The following is a 15,105-nucleotide window of genomic DNA, read 5'->3' on the forward strand; positions in this document are numbered from 1 at the left end:
ATGAGGAAATAAGGGGAACACAGTCAAAAGAATGGGAGGGATCTGCAGAGGGGACTTCATAGCACTGGTGAATACAGAATATTGGCATAATAAATCAGGAAGGCAGGGATTATTGTGGGTCTTGGCATGCAAATGAGGGTGATTGCAATGGTGTTAGAAAACTAACCTGGCAGCTTTATCAGCTGTTGCTGCTGTTAGCAAAAGAATAGGCAGGGATCAACTTCCTTGCGGAGGCATCTCGGGAGCGCTACTTTCTGAGACAGAGGCTCAGGGATACCGCAGGTTTGATCTTATAACAAAGGTACATATAAGCAACCTTTTCCTACAAACATTTATTTGAATTTCCCAACAGTTCCAAGACATCAAGACCAAAACTAGACCGTGGTGCAGGTTTGATGCAGCTTTTTCAACCTGCACTTTGGAAAAGCTTTTGCGGCTGAATTGCAGAAGTGGGTGGAGCAGAAGACAAAAATGGGCAACATCTCCTGCCCCTCGTCAAGAGTCCGGCATTTACTGAGCAGCCAGCTCCACTGAGGCTCAGTACTCCTGATGCCAGGAGAATGGTCATAACTGTGGTGTGTCTCTGGGGAGGAGTGAGGCTATCATCCTGGTTGGTATGGCCAGCATCTGCTGAGGGTCCATGCCTTGGCAGGCCTCCATTGACAGAAGCCCCCCTGGAGTTGCACCTCCTTGTTCCCATGGCAACGGGTGTGTTTCTTGCTCTGGCCCAGACAAAATGCTGATGAGGAAGAGGGGCAGCAGATGCCCCCGCCTCCTCGCTCCCTGGCTCTCCCCCTGTCAAGCAAGCAAGGGGTCGCCATGATGAGGAAGAGCAAGAGCAGCTGCTTGGAGTGCTAGGAAGAAGTGGGACGCAGTGAAGGATGGGTTCATTGAATAGTGCGGGGAGTTCAAGGCCCTCCAAAGACCAGCATGCCCCCCCCCCTCAGGAACAGGCTCCAGGCAACAGCCTTCAGGCACACAAAGGACAGCCCAGTTCTAAAACTGAGTAGCATTTGCGCTTCAAAAGCCTAATAGAGTCATTATAGTTTAAATGCCTTACATTGCTGTTCTGGCTGATCAGTGACCAGAGACAAACGGGGGTTCCATGCAACATGCTGGAGAAGGGCTCTTTTTCTTGGAAGATCCCAGCTGGAGAGAGAAGAGGCAGAACATGTCATGAGAGGAGCTGGCTGGAGCTGGGGGTCAGACTAGATGGCCTGGGAGGCCCCTTCTGACCTGCTCTGTTTCTATGTTTCTATACATGATGGGGAATACATGGCTCAACAGAACTGAAAAAGAAACATAGAGTAGTTGTGGACAATGGGCTAAACATGAGCCTACAATGTGATGCAGCCGCCAAAAGGGCAAATGCCATTTTGGGATGCATTAACAGAAGTATTACTCTCAAATCACGAGAAGTAGTAGTTCCCCTATACTCTTCACTAGTCAGACCCCATCTGGAATACTGTGTCCAGTTCTGGCCACCAAGATTTAAGAAAGATGCAGAAAGATTAGAAAAGGTCCAGAGGAGGGCAACAAAAATGATCCAGGGCTTGGAAACTCTGCCCTATGAGGAGAGACTGGGAGAAATGGGTATGAGATGCTTGTAGTGGATGGTATATAAAAGCTTTTAATAAATGAATGTTAAGCCTTGAGAAGAGAAGACTGGGGTGGGGGGGCATGGTATCCCTCTATAAGTACCTCAAAGGCTGTCACCAAGAGGAAGGTCAAGATCTCTCCTCGCTGATACCAGAGTGTAGCATGCAGAATCAATTCAAGTTGCAACAACCCAGGCTTAGGCTGAACATCAAGAAAAGCTTCCTCACTGTCAGAGCAATACATGGTGGAACCAGCTGCCTACAGAGGTGGTGGACTCTCTCACACTGGAGACATTCAAGGGGAAACTGGACCGAACAGCCACCTGAGTGGGATGGTGTAACCTGGTGTCCTGCAGCAGCAGGGGGTTGGACCCGGTGGCCTTCATGGCCCCTTCCAACTCTGCTATTCTGTGATTCTATGAACCTCTGCAAAAGGTCAGGAGAACTTCTTGAGTGGGAGTTGGATGAGATGGCAGTTCCCTATCCTTACGCCATACAAAGATAATGCCCATCAGTTTGCTGTTCTACAGGAAGGCCCAGAACAGGAACCAAGGAGTATGGAGAGGATCACATCTTTCATAAACTTTATTGCCTTAACACCAGCAGCAACAATGACATACCAACATGCCAAACAAGTAACATGTTACATCTTACTCTTTTCTTTCTAAAACTCTAAAATGCTAATTCTTTAGCATTCACAGGATCTAAATCTGAACCATGGCAAATAAACGTAAATGGAGGAGGGACAGTTTAGATTGATGTTGTTCTTTTTACTAAGTTTTTCTTTCCAATTTTATTGGGAACTCTCCTATGGTTTCTCCCCATTGTGGGTTCTCATGTGTGCCATAAGATTTGAACTTGAACCAAAACTTTTCCCACAGTCCACACACAAATACGGCCTTTCCCCTGTATGGATTCTCTGGTGGCCAATGAGGTGTGATTTCTGACTAAAACTTTTCCCACAGTCAGAACACTGGAAGGGCCTCACACCTGTGTGGGTGCGTTCATGTGTATTGAGGTTGGAGCTCACACTGAAGCCTTTGCCACAGTGCGAACAAACATATGGCTTTTCTCCTGTGTGGGTTCTCTGGTGGCTTGTCAGATGCTGCTTCTGACTAAAGCTTTTCCCACAGTCCGGACATTTGTAGGGTTTGTGACCTGTGTGAATTCTTTCATGTGCAGTGAGGTCTGAATTCATACAGAAGCATTTCCCACACACAGAACACTTAAACAGCTTCTCTCCTGTGTGGATTCTCTGGTGCCTATAGAGATGGGACCTCCCACTAAAAGTTTTTTCACAATCAGAACATTTATATAGTTTCTCGCTGGAATGAATTCTCTGATGTCCATTAAGGTGCGAGCTCCTACTGAACATTTTCCCACACTCAAGGCATTGATGAGGTTTCTCTCCTGTGTGAATGCTCTGGTGAGTTATAAGCTGTGAGCTCTGGCAGAAGCTTTTCCCACAATCTGGGCATTTGTAAGGTTTCTTTGTGTGGGACCTCTCATGCCTAATCAGGTCTGACCGGGTGCTGAAATTTTTCCCACACCATACACATTTGAACAGCTTTTCCCCTGCATGACTCTTCAGGTGACTGGTGAAAGAGGAGGTGTGGCGGAAACATTTTCCACATTCTGAACATTTGTAAGGTTTCTCCGTTGAATGGGTTCTTGAATGCTGAGTGAAGTCTAAGCACGTGCCAAAACTTTCCCCGCACTGCAAACAGGAATACAGCTTCTCTTCCATATGCACCCTCTCATGGGCTACAAGGTTAGATTTCAAAGTGAACATTTCTGCACACACCAAACATTTATGCAGCTTTTCTTCTGTGTGGATTCTCTGATAAGAAATAAGGCCCACACTCTGACTAAAGGTCTTCTCATCTACCACACCTGAATTTTGCCCATTGCTCTTAAAGATCCTTTTCCCTTCTATGTCATCGAAGTCCTTGCCACCTCCCAAAGGGAAAATAGGTCTACCCTCTTGGTTTTCAGAATGGTTCTGCTGTTCTATCTCAGGCTGATGTGAAGAAATTCCTCCATTCTCCCGACACCAAGAAATTCTTCCTGTGGACAACACCTGGGGTTGTACTTGCTCCAGAAATTCCAGATATGGTTTCTCCTCCTCCTTGTCCTCATTGCCATGAGTCCATTCAGCATCTGCTGGAAACAGGCAAACCTGACATTAGGGCAACTTTCAAAGATGATGCGCAAGCAAAAAAATGCCTCCACATGGAGCCCCGTGTGTGTTGTTTAACTCTGGAAACGGATTTAATTGTTAAAATATATGACCTGGCCAGGGCAACTTCTTCTTCCTTCTCTTTTCTCCTCCTATATTATTTATTTACTTATTTTATACTGATAATTTTAATTTTATATTATTATGTTTGTAACTCAGTGTATTTTTTGTATTTTTGTATTTAATGGTAATTTATTATGTTCTATTGTATTTCAATGTATCTTATTGTGTTGTAAGCCGCCCCGAGGCTTCGGCAAGGGCAGCATAGAAATGTTATCATCATCATCATCATCATCATCATCATCATCATCATCTGTGGCTTGACTATGTGAACTGATGTCCAGCACGCATTACAGAGCCCCGCAGGTGAATTAAGTCAAAGCCTGCCAAGACATGTGAACAGATCATTACCTGGGTGCAGATATCATCATCACCAGCACCAGCACCAGCACCATCAACATTTCTATACCACCAGCAGCTGAAGCTTTCTGGGTGGTTTACAACAACAATCATATTTGTTTGTTTATATTCTGCTATACTAGTCCAAAGACTCTCCAAGAAGATAGAATCATACGCTCAAGTCACCCATCCAGATTCTAACCAGGCCTGACTCTACTTAGCTTCCAAGATTAGGCAAGATCAGGAGCTTCAGGCTATGTGGAAGCTTGAGTTGAGTTGGCTGGGTGTGGGTTGCATGGGATATCTTTTCAGGACCCAACTTCTCTAGTAACTCATGGCCTGTTAACCACAAATGATCCATTCAAAGAACTCATGGTTTGTTGGTGGGCTGTAACTAAGGGGCAATCACCATGGTGTGTTATCTTGGCTAGCTTTACACAACATGACAACCTGCATTTCAGCAACAACCCACAGTTCAATGGCAAGCAACCACCTCTTAATGTGGGTTGTCTGAACCTGGCCACAGTGCGTTTCTTTCTCCCAGCCTTTCTTACCGTAGGGGTGCAGCATCTCCTGCCTATGGGCCAAATCTTGCACACCTGATGTCCCAAACTGGGGCTTTCCACCATGTCCATTTCTCCTGAGTCCACCCACTTTCCCCTGGCTGCTGATTATCTGATGCTCTCTTGGCTTTGTAAGATTCTGCAAGCATGAAATCTCTAGCTTTAGCTCAATACACATTAGCATTTTTTGTCATCAGTTCATCTGTTCGCTAGTCCCCCTTTGCATACAGGTCCACCCAGCATGCAGCCCCTTTGCTCCCTCCAGAAATTGAATTTAGTCCTCACACTGCTAGCAATTGTGGCATTCCTCCTGTTGTGCAACTTGGACATTGCATCGCACCCTGGAAGGCCTAGTTCGGTTGTGTCTGCCACCTCTTCCCGTACTCCAGCTTAAGGCTGTGACCAAGGGCACCAACCAGCACGCTAGAAACTGCTTATCCCTACCCCTCTTCACCATCGCAACCTGCTTGCTCACAGCAATGCCGGTGAGGAGGAGGAGGAGTCGCAGAGGCTACAGCCCGCTCTGGTCATGTTCCTGCCAAGGTCTGAGGGCCACCGCCAGCTCAGTGAGGCCTACCCTGCCTCTTCTTCTCAAACAGCCTGTCTCTCTCTTTGCAGCCGCTCCTTGCTTTCACTCGGGGCTCTTTGGGGTCGGCTTGTGGCTTGCTCCGATGGCCAGCTGGCTGCTGTGATCTGGGCTACAGGAGGACACTTCAGAGATGGTGGGGGGGTCACAAGACCAGCCCCTCGTCTGCTGTAAGGCAGCCGGTGTGGTGAAGAGAATACAGGAGCTCTCCGCCAGGAGAAGACCTGCAAGAACAGGGCTGGCGAGCTGCAGAGCGGAAGGTGAAAACAAGCGTGTGGGAGACAGAAAAAGCAACCCAGATCTTGCCAGGAGATTTTGTCGCATGGAGCAGAACAGAGCAAAGCTGAGTGCTCTCGTGATCATGAGAAAAAGATCCACCTCAAACCAAGAACCAAGGCGGCCCAGAAAAGGTGTCTGCCCAGTGAGCATGGTGACTGACTGAGGAGGTCGAAGTCTGACATGCCCACTAGGCTCAAGGTTCTCCTTCTTTACGGCACAGTGGGCTACCAAGGGGTGGTAGCGGCCTGCTTGTTTATTAAGCCCTTGTCTACCCTGCAGGGAGGTTGGGTGGGATCTCGCCCTCCCTCCTTCGTCACAACAGATCTACACCCAGAGGCCTGGGAGTCTTCACACTCCTCCTCAGCACCACTGCTGTGAGTAAGCAGGTTCTTCAACATTTTTATTAATGAGTTGCATGAGGAAGTCCAGGGAACAAGGATCAGATTTGCAGTGGCAGAGCTAATACCCTGAAAAACAGAAAGAAGATTCAAGGTGATCCTGACAGAATGGTGTGCAGGGCTGAAAACAACAGTATGAAAATTCAGTAGGGACAAATGCCAAGTTCTAGGAAAAAGAAACCAGATGCATCTGTACAAGGTGGGGAATTCCTGGCTCAACAATCCTGTAAGTGAGAAGGATTTTGGAACGGTGCCTGATCACAAGCTGAATATGAGTCAACAATGTGATGCGGCTGCAAAAAGGGCAAATACTGCATTAATAGAAGGATCACTTCCAAGTCCCGTGAAGTCCTGGCTCCCCTCTACTCAGCGCAGGTTAGGCCTCGTCGGGAGGACTGTGTCCCCTTCTGGGCACTGTGCTTCAAGAAGGATGCAGGTCGGCTGGAACGGAGTCAGAGGAGGGCAACAAGGATGATTTGGGGACTGGAAACGAAGTCCTATGAGCAGAACAGGCTGTCACAAAGAGAAAGGCCAGGATCGCTTCTCGATCATCTCACAGTGCAGGACACGGAATAATGAGCTCAAGTTACAGGAACCAGATTCTGGCTAGAGATCGGGAAAAAATTCCTGCGTGTTAGGGCAGTACACTCTGGGGGAAGTTGGGGGCTCGCTCACATGGGAGGCCTTCCAGAGGCAGCTGGAAAGCCCTCCGAGAGAGTTGGTTCGACTGGGAGTCCTGCACTGAGCTGGGGGTCAGACCTGAGGGGCTTCTTGGCCCCTCGCAGCCCTACGATTCACCCTCAAGCTCAAGCACGAAGGAATCCTCACCCACAGTGCCGGCTTCTTCAGCATCCTCCTCCTCTTGCTTGGGCTCTCTGTAGAGCTCTTTGGGTTCAACGTCCAGAGGCCATTCTGCTTCAGGGAAATTCAGGGGTCCTGGGTGGATTAGAACCTGAAAATAGCCAGGAAAATCCACATAAGAGCATCAGGAAAGACACGTCGTTAAGCGGGATCTGAGAGGCTCTCTCTGAGCAGCTGCTCCACAGGGAAGTTGAGGAGATGTTGAGAAGGGGGAGGACCTTTTTGGTGGTGGCCACCTCACTGTGAAATGCTCTGCCCAGCGAGACCCTTCCAGCACCAATATTGTCAGCCTTTCAGCAGTGGGTTACGATTTTGCTCTTGGGCACTTGATAAGGCTTCCAATGTTAAGGTGTTTTCTTCTTTACCAAGTTCTGGGCATCCTGTTGATAATAGCTGTTCCAATCTGTTTTAAATTTTGCTGCATTAAAAGTTTTAAAATTATATTTTGCCATGTCATGAACCACCCAGACAGCTTAGAAAATCTATTTTTGCAGCTCGAAACGTTCTTGGCTCACTGATTAACTCTCAATCAGATTGCAGCATCTCCCAAATCCAAACGTTGGCCAGATGCTGGAAGGCAGAAAGGGGCTGAAATAAATGGGGCTGGGAAATGGTTCTCAAAATTTGGCAATGGTTCTTTTGAGGACATTCAGTGGCAGTTAAATGGTTTAGGGACTGCATATCTGAAGGAGCATCTCCTTCCCTATGTGCCTGCCTGCCCCCTAAGATCTGGGTTGGAGGTCCTTCTTTGGGAGCCCTCTTTGGAGGAGATTAGGAGAGGGGCTACCCAGAGAAGGGCTTTCTCTGTGGTGGCACCCGTTACAGAACATGCTCCCCAGAGAGGTTCGCCTGGCACTGACACTTTATTCTTTTTGGCACCAGGCTAAAACCTTTTTATTTTCCCAACATTTTAAGGTTTAATTGCTATTTTTAATTGCTAAACATCAGGAAGTGCTTCCTGACATCCACCCTAAATCTTGGTTTCCTGGGCTTTGCTACATTGGAATGCATCCTGCCCTGGAACACATCAACTGCCCAGGTATGTCACTAACAGATCCCCTCTGAGTCTCCTCCTCTCAAGGCTGAAAAGACCCAGTTCCCTCAGTCTCTCCTCCCATGGCTTACCCTGCAAACCAGCAACCATCCTAGTGGCCCTTCGCTGCACTGATTCCAACCTCGCTATATCCCTCTTGTAATGAGGGGCCCAGAATTCAACACAATACTCCAGCTGTGGGCTCAACAGAGTTGTACAGAGTGGCAGTAATTCCTCTCTTGATCTCAAAGCCATGCTTCTGGCTATGTATCCAAGGATGGTGTTTGCCCTCTTGGCCACCACATCACACTGCTGGCTCATGTTTGGCCTGCAGTCAACCAGCACCCCGAGGTCCCTTTCACAAGTGCTGCTCCCCAGCCACTTGTCCCCTAACCTGTACTTATGACACCCATTCCTATGCCCCAAGTGCAAGACCTTGCACTTATCCACATTGAACGCCATCCTGTTATCCCCTGCCCACTTCCATAGTCTGTCCAGATCTTTCAAGATCACACAAGCTGCTATTATAGCAAGACATAAACTGCTGTCAGTTCTTGTTAGCTACTGGGAACCGCAGTACAGAAACAGGGAAGCTTGTTGTATAACTAAGAGTCAATGAACTCCTTTGACTTTATGCTTTTATATTCTTAATAATAAAATCATTAAGTTGTAGGCTTTGTGGAGTGGATTGCAAATTGAAAAAGCAGTGAGATCCCACAAGCGTGAAGTGTGCCCACTCTTGATCTCGAAAACTGGTATTCTATGGCCGACCACAAAGGGGCAATTTAGCAACTGTAGATGCTGGACTTTTAACGTCCTTCTGCTAGAGGGGTCGGCAGCTTGCACCCCACAGCCTCATTGCAAAAGCCCTTTGCAAATGATCAGTCCAGACACCGGGGGAGAGCAATCTGTCCCTTTTCCAGCTGAGTGCTGAGCAAGGGGGAAAAGTGATGGGAAAGAGTGAGAGAGAAGAGACAGTGAGAACACGCAGAATGAAAATTTTGTGGCAATGGGGAAGATGGGGTGATCTCATCCACTTTTGGCTCCAGATTTGTCTGGGGTCCCAAACAGGAGGAAGAAGTCCAAGTCTAGCCTTCCAGGCATCCCCAAGGTGGCCTGTCAGAGTCTCTTTACTAAGGCGAGAATGAATGACCAGGACCCACAGGGAAGATTGAATCGCTTTGAACGCCAGTGTTTTTATGGGCAAGATCACCCAGACCCCCTGCAGTTACTTAGGACAGCAGGGTAGTGGTTCTTACTCCCAACTCTAAGCTTCCAGAACATATACAGAGTGTTTTATAGATTCTGAGTCACGTGGGCCCAGCAGCTGGGCAGTTGAAGTCGAAATAAGGGGACCGCAGTCAGAAGAGGGGGAGGGGTGTGCAGAGGGGGCTCAGTGCAATGGTGTTTGAGTGTAGGGGATGAACAGAGGCACAGGGATTATCCTGAGTCCCGACATGCAAAGGGGGGTGACTGCAAAGCTGTTCCCCTGGCAGCCTTATTGGCTTTTGCGATCAGCAGAGCAGTGGCCCTGGCAGCTTCTTGGGAAGTCACCAAGTCCCACTTCTTAACGTGGCAGCAAGGGCTAAACTGTAACCTGGCTTGGAATTGGGGTGCTTTCTGAGAAAGGGGTGCAGGTTTGATTTTAGAACACAAAAGCACATATAAACAACCTTTTTCTACCAGGATTTATCTGAATTTTCCCAACAGGCCTCATAATTATTACCACAACACATTCATATCCTGCCTTTTTCCCTCTGCAAAGGAAGCCCAGGCGGCCTGTGTAATTCCCCTCCAATTTTATCCTCACAACAACCACCATTTCTAAGTTTTGAACTGCACATGGCAGGGTTTCGAGCAGGAATTTCTCCCAGTCCCAACTGGAGACGCTCCACCATGGAGTTGTGGTCCCTTTCTTCCTTCAAAGGCAACTGGGCCTCACCTGCTTTTTGGGTCTCTCCTGGGCCTCCTGCTGCCTCAGCAAGAAATCCTCAGCCAGGGCCACCGCCTGGGAGCAGTTCTCCGGATCGCCATCCTTGACCCAGCTCTGCATCTCCGGGGGCAGGATGGCCAGGAACTGCTCCAGAACCACCAGCTCCAGCATCCGCTCCTTGGCGTGCCTCTCCGGCTTCAGCCACTGCCAGCAGAGTTCCCCAAGCAGCCGGCACGCCTCCCGGGGCTCTTTGGCCTCCTCGTAGTGGAAGCCCCGGAAGCGTTGCCGCCAGGTCTCTATCTCGAGGGCGAGCTCCTGACAGACCTCTTCCTTGACGGGCTTGTATTCTCTGAGGCAGGCCAGGCTCTTACAGGCCAGAGGGCCTGCTTCATCCCCATCTGGACCAATATACGTTGGTGCAGCATCTCCGTTGAGGCCTGTCTTCCTCCTGTCCCAGCGGCGGGAGGCTGCCGATGCCTCCGTGGAAGCACCCCCATCTTCCCACAAAGCTTGTGGGTACCCGAACCCTGCCTCGGGGACACACACCACCTTCACGAGCTCCGGAGAACCCCAGCAGTGGGAAGGCCCCTCATCCGGCTCCTCCTTCACCCGGCACAGCATCCCTTCGGATTGGAACTGGGTGGCCACCGAGGGCCTCTCCCTCCGCTCAGCGGCCATTTTGTCCTGCCAAAAATCAAGAGCAGGGTTATGACTGAAAATAGCACATTGCAGAAATTGAAACAGGCGATGTTACACTTCGAACCCCATCATTGCGACTTGTTCAGAAGCTGAATTCTGGGATACATAAAACACAAGAAAGCTGCCAGATCACACAACCCAAGGGTCCCTCACATGTACACCTAAAACAGCCCCTGCAAAGCTCTCCCCTCGAGGCCCCCCCCCCGCCCTTCAGCAGCTCATTTTCAACAAAAGGGCTTGCAAAACCTGGGGTGCCACGTTCTCCGTCTAGTTCCAGAGCAGGCTGAACTGATCCGTTGTTTGGCCAACAGAAGGAGAAAGAGAAAACCGCTTCCTGCTCTCGCTCGATTTTTGTCTGCCCTTTCCGCACTCCCAGCCACCAGCTCCGCCATCTATTTCACCCATTCCCAGTGTTGTCCCAATGGACCGGTTTGTGTCCTGATGTGCATCCGCCCAAATTACTCACATGGAGGTTCTGAGAAATTTATTCTTGAGAATAATTGGCTGCCAGTAAATCATTCCAGTACAGCACAAACCGAGCGGCCCTCAGTTTGCCCTTTTTCTGCATTGATCATGAAAGGGCTGCACATAACACATTTAACACTTTCGTTTGGGGCACAGAGGTAAAAGTTATAAAGGCGTGTTCTTTCTCGCCTGCATGCCAAAGCAGAAAGAAGATGCTGGGAAAGCGGGGTGGGGGGGGGACACACACACGATGTGCCTCTGCGGGAGGACCGGCTGCTTTTCTGGAGATGAGGGGAGGTTGTGCGAATTGACCTTTGTTGCGCTGCTGTTATCGGTCAAGTGTCACTGGCCCTCCTTGCGATGGCACCTGCTTAATTTCAGCTACATTTCAGGGAGACACACATCCTGTCTTCCAGAAAGCAGGGCCTTTCTCTGGCCAATGACGGCCTGATTGTACCTCTAAAAGTTACTGATTTTTACATTGCCACCCTCTAGCTTATTTTACTACTCCCACCTCTTTGCTGGTTTCTTCCCTTCCCACCTTGCTGTTTCTCCTTCGTCCCCATCTTATTTATTATATTTATATCTCACCTTTTTTCCAAGGCACTCGAGGTGACTCACACAATATTCCCCCTTTGCTCGATCCAATACTCACAACAACCCTGCAAGGTAGGTTAGGGTTGGGGTTGGCTTAGGCTGAGTGTCCGTGACTGGCCCGAAGTCATCCAGTGAGCTGATTGGGGACTCGAACCCGGATCCCCTGAGTCTCTCATCCTGCTTTCATAGGCGCTACCCCATACTGGGTCTCCGTCCTGCAGCTTGTCTCCCCTCTACCCCCTTGGCCTTGCTGTTTCTCCTTCTTTCTAGCCTCGCTCTTTCTCTCCCACAACCTCTTTACCGCATCGTTTCATCCCCCTCCCAGTCCACATACTGACTCATTCTCTCCTGCTCACTCATCCCTTTAGCTCATTCTTTCCTCCTCCTCCTCCTCCTAGTACCTCAATTTGCCCCTCTTCTCTCCTTTCCTAGCCTTACTTCTCATCCTTCACACTCAGAAAGAGAGAGAGAGAGAGAGAGAGAGAGAGAGAGAGAGAGCGAACGAGCAAGCAAACAAGTGAGGGCGCAAGCAAGCATAACACCTTCCTGGATGGGAACTCGGATGGGAACGAAACAGATAAGAGGAACCTTTACCAGATGGAGAACCGACATCTGCATCTGGTGATGAGGCAAGGAAAAGTTTGGTGCAAGTTTCCGTGGGCCGTTTTCCCCCCTTCGGGGTGGGGAAGTGCATGCATCTGTGTGTACAGAATTAAGGCCTCTTTCTGCAGCAATTCCTCGTAAGCAATTCCGCACTGAGTTCCATGGAAGTAGGCACTTGCTGTGCCTAACATATGGACGGGATTTGGGGTTCAGGCAGGCCTTTTGTGCTTGTATGCCGTTTCTTGGGTGCATTGCTCGTTTTCTGACAAGGCAAGCCACTTGCCAAGGGCTCCAGCTTTGTATAAAAAATCGGAATCGCTCCATAATAGCCCCTGAACATGGAGAAGTGGCCAACAGTCCATAAAAGCTTACGCAAGAATAAATTACTTAGAGCGCAATCATATGGCTGCCAGATGCTGTTGAGGTACCCATAGGAAAATCCAGAGCCTCAGTGCCAAGCTTTAAAAAGGGCTCGGGGTCAGAGCTCAGATTCAAATCACGCGCCCTTCAGCCTCCAGATCTCCAAAGTCGGCAGGGGGTGGGGGCTGCGTTCCAGAGATCAGGGAAGAGAGAAACAAAGTTTTTCCAGGACACACAAAGTCCCTGCAGGGTTTCAGCCCTTCCTCCCAGCTCAGACACGGAGCTGAAACCAGGATGGAGCTACCAACGGCCTCCAGATGTTGCCTGGGACCGCCCAGACTGATCTGGAGCCTCAGTTCTGAAATCTTGCGACCATGGAGCCGTCCTCCAAAGACCGATCCCTACCCTGCCCCACTGAACCCCGCCAGCTGCTTTCTGGGGATGCAACTGGGCCTTGGAGAGGTGGTAAAGGAATGTGTGAATGCCAATTCCTATCGAGGCCCCGGTCCTCTCTCCTCTTCCCCGCTACTGCTTGATCTAGATGGCTGAAAATATAGATAAAATCTGCAGCACAGGGCACGGGGGCTGGGGGTGCAGACAAGTGCACCTCGTTCTGTGCCTTGGATGCCCGCTGAGCTCAAAGGATTACCTGGGGGACATAGGAGAGCACCCTAAATGTTTTGGAGGGCTCAGGAAATGGGGAGTCGACCATCCGCTCCATCTTCCTTCCCATAATTCTCCATGCATGACAAGCAACCATGTTGGATGATGGTTTTTGGATGATTGGATGATTAGTTTTTAAGATGTCATCAAACTCTTTGCTCTCTTGTTTTGGCTGATAAAATGAGTAATTTCAAGGGCTGGATAAAACTGTGGATCTAAGCATCCACTGAGTCAGCAGCCAGGGGATAAAATCCAAAAGCACTGTTTATAGGACAGAAAGAAATAAAGTGCCAGCTCAGCAAAAGGTCGCCAACTGGTCCTTTCCACAACCATATCCCACACACACACCCTGTTCCAGGACCTTCGGCAGCATTTCCGCGGTATTGAGTCTCAGTCTGTGGCAGGCAAAACAACAAAGAGTGTTGTGGCACCCAGAAGACGACTACATTTATCCTGGCATCATCTTTTGTCTGTTTCCTCAGTTGTGCGTGTGTGTGTGGACAGAGAGATGTAGATTTCCAGAGTAAATTTCAAAGGCACTAAGGGGAAATTGCAAAATAATAATGCATCAAGACATTCGATTCTATTTGCCTTGTGCTGAATCAGGATCAAATGGTTTTTAAAATCATGCAGTATATAAGTTAACAGAGTCACCATTGCAATTCGGTCTGTGTTTCGAACCCCGCAAGGCAAGAAGCACAGTCCTCATTGTTTTATTTTTTGGCATTCCCGTTCCTTCGGACATCTCCACCCACTCCCCCTTGCTCTCTGCACGCGTGTGAAAATATGCCCATTTGTGGTCAGCGCTTCTGGCATCAGCGCAAGCAGCCGGTGCGCCACGAAAGCTTGCGTGGGATTCAGTGCATCGATCTTCAAGGTGTCACAAGACTCTTTGTTGTTCTCGCTGCCACGGGTTAGCCCGGGCTGCCTCCAGTAGAAACCCTACCAGCAGGCGCTTCCCAGATCCGGAAAATAAAACCCGGTTACCTCTCCACAGCGCAGGGCAGCAGCTCCGCTGGGCATCATTGCGGCTGTGCGAGCCGCATTTTGCATTTCTTAGGGCAATCTTTGCAAAAAAGGAAACCCTCCCCTAAGAGGGCTGCTCAGGAAGTTACAGACCCTTGTATTTCCATAGGGGCCCCCACCCCAACCTCCACAAATTTCTGGGCTTCTCTAGGAATCCGAGCTCTGATGTTAACCCTTCTATTCCTGGAGAAAAGCATGCATGCAAGGCACAGACTAATTACACATGCATTCTGATTTTCCTCCCTTTTCCTTCTTCATGAACAATTGCCCGGTAGTGAGGTTTAGTATCTAATGAATTGTTTAATTTATTTGTTTGAATGCCTCCTATTAGCATCACACTCTCTGGGCGGCCACTACAATAGAAATGCGAATAAAACAATACAAAGGTTGCTAACTCGGTCCCTCTGCATACAGATGAGGGTCCAACTTGCTCCCAGCACCCTGCGCTTGGGCAGGTAACAACAGCCAGCTTTTCAACCACCTGCAGATCAAGACTGTATTAAAGGCACAAGAGCAGAGCAGAGCAGTTTCCCTGGCAAATTGGCAACCCAGAGTGACAGGCAGAAAGCCTTCCCCAACCTGACTTAGAAACATAGAAACAGAGCGAGTCAGAAGGGGCCTCCCGGCCATCTAGTCTGACCCTCGGCTCCAGCTCATGACATGCCTGCCATGTGCATGTCCAGCCTATCCTTGAACACCCGCACCAATGGGGTTTCAGCCACGTTCTGTGGAAGCCCATTCCATACCCTCGGGGTCCTAACCATCAGGAAATACTTCCCGCCATCCACCCTAAATCTTGGTTC

General features: G+C 49.3%; 1 protein-coding gene across 1 annotated transcript in view; it reads right to left on the reverse strand.

Annotated features, from left to right (window-relative positions):
- Positions 1–2,323: 2,323 nt before the first annotated feature.
- Positions 2,324–15,105, reverse strand: part of LOC123035108 (zinc finger protein 271-like) — a 29,145-nt gene continuing 16,363 nt past the window's right edge. The window contains exon 5 of the mRNA XM_044452990.1: positions 2,324–3,130. Coding sequence (XP_044308925.1) covers positions 2,407–3,130 — 724 coding nt within the window. The 3' untranslated portion in view covers positions 2,324–2,406. The remainder of the gene's footprint in view (positions 3,131–15,105) is intronic.

The sequence above is a fragment of the Varanus komodoensis genome, unplaced genomic scaffold (genome assembly GCF_004798865.1).
Source record: "Varanus komodoensis strain SLA01 unplaced genomic scaffold, ASM479886v1 scaffold76, whole genome shotgun sequence".
NCBI classification, from domain to species: domain Eukaryota; kingdom Metazoa; phylum Chordata; class Lepidosauria; order Squamata; family Varanidae; genus Varanus; species Varanus komodoensis.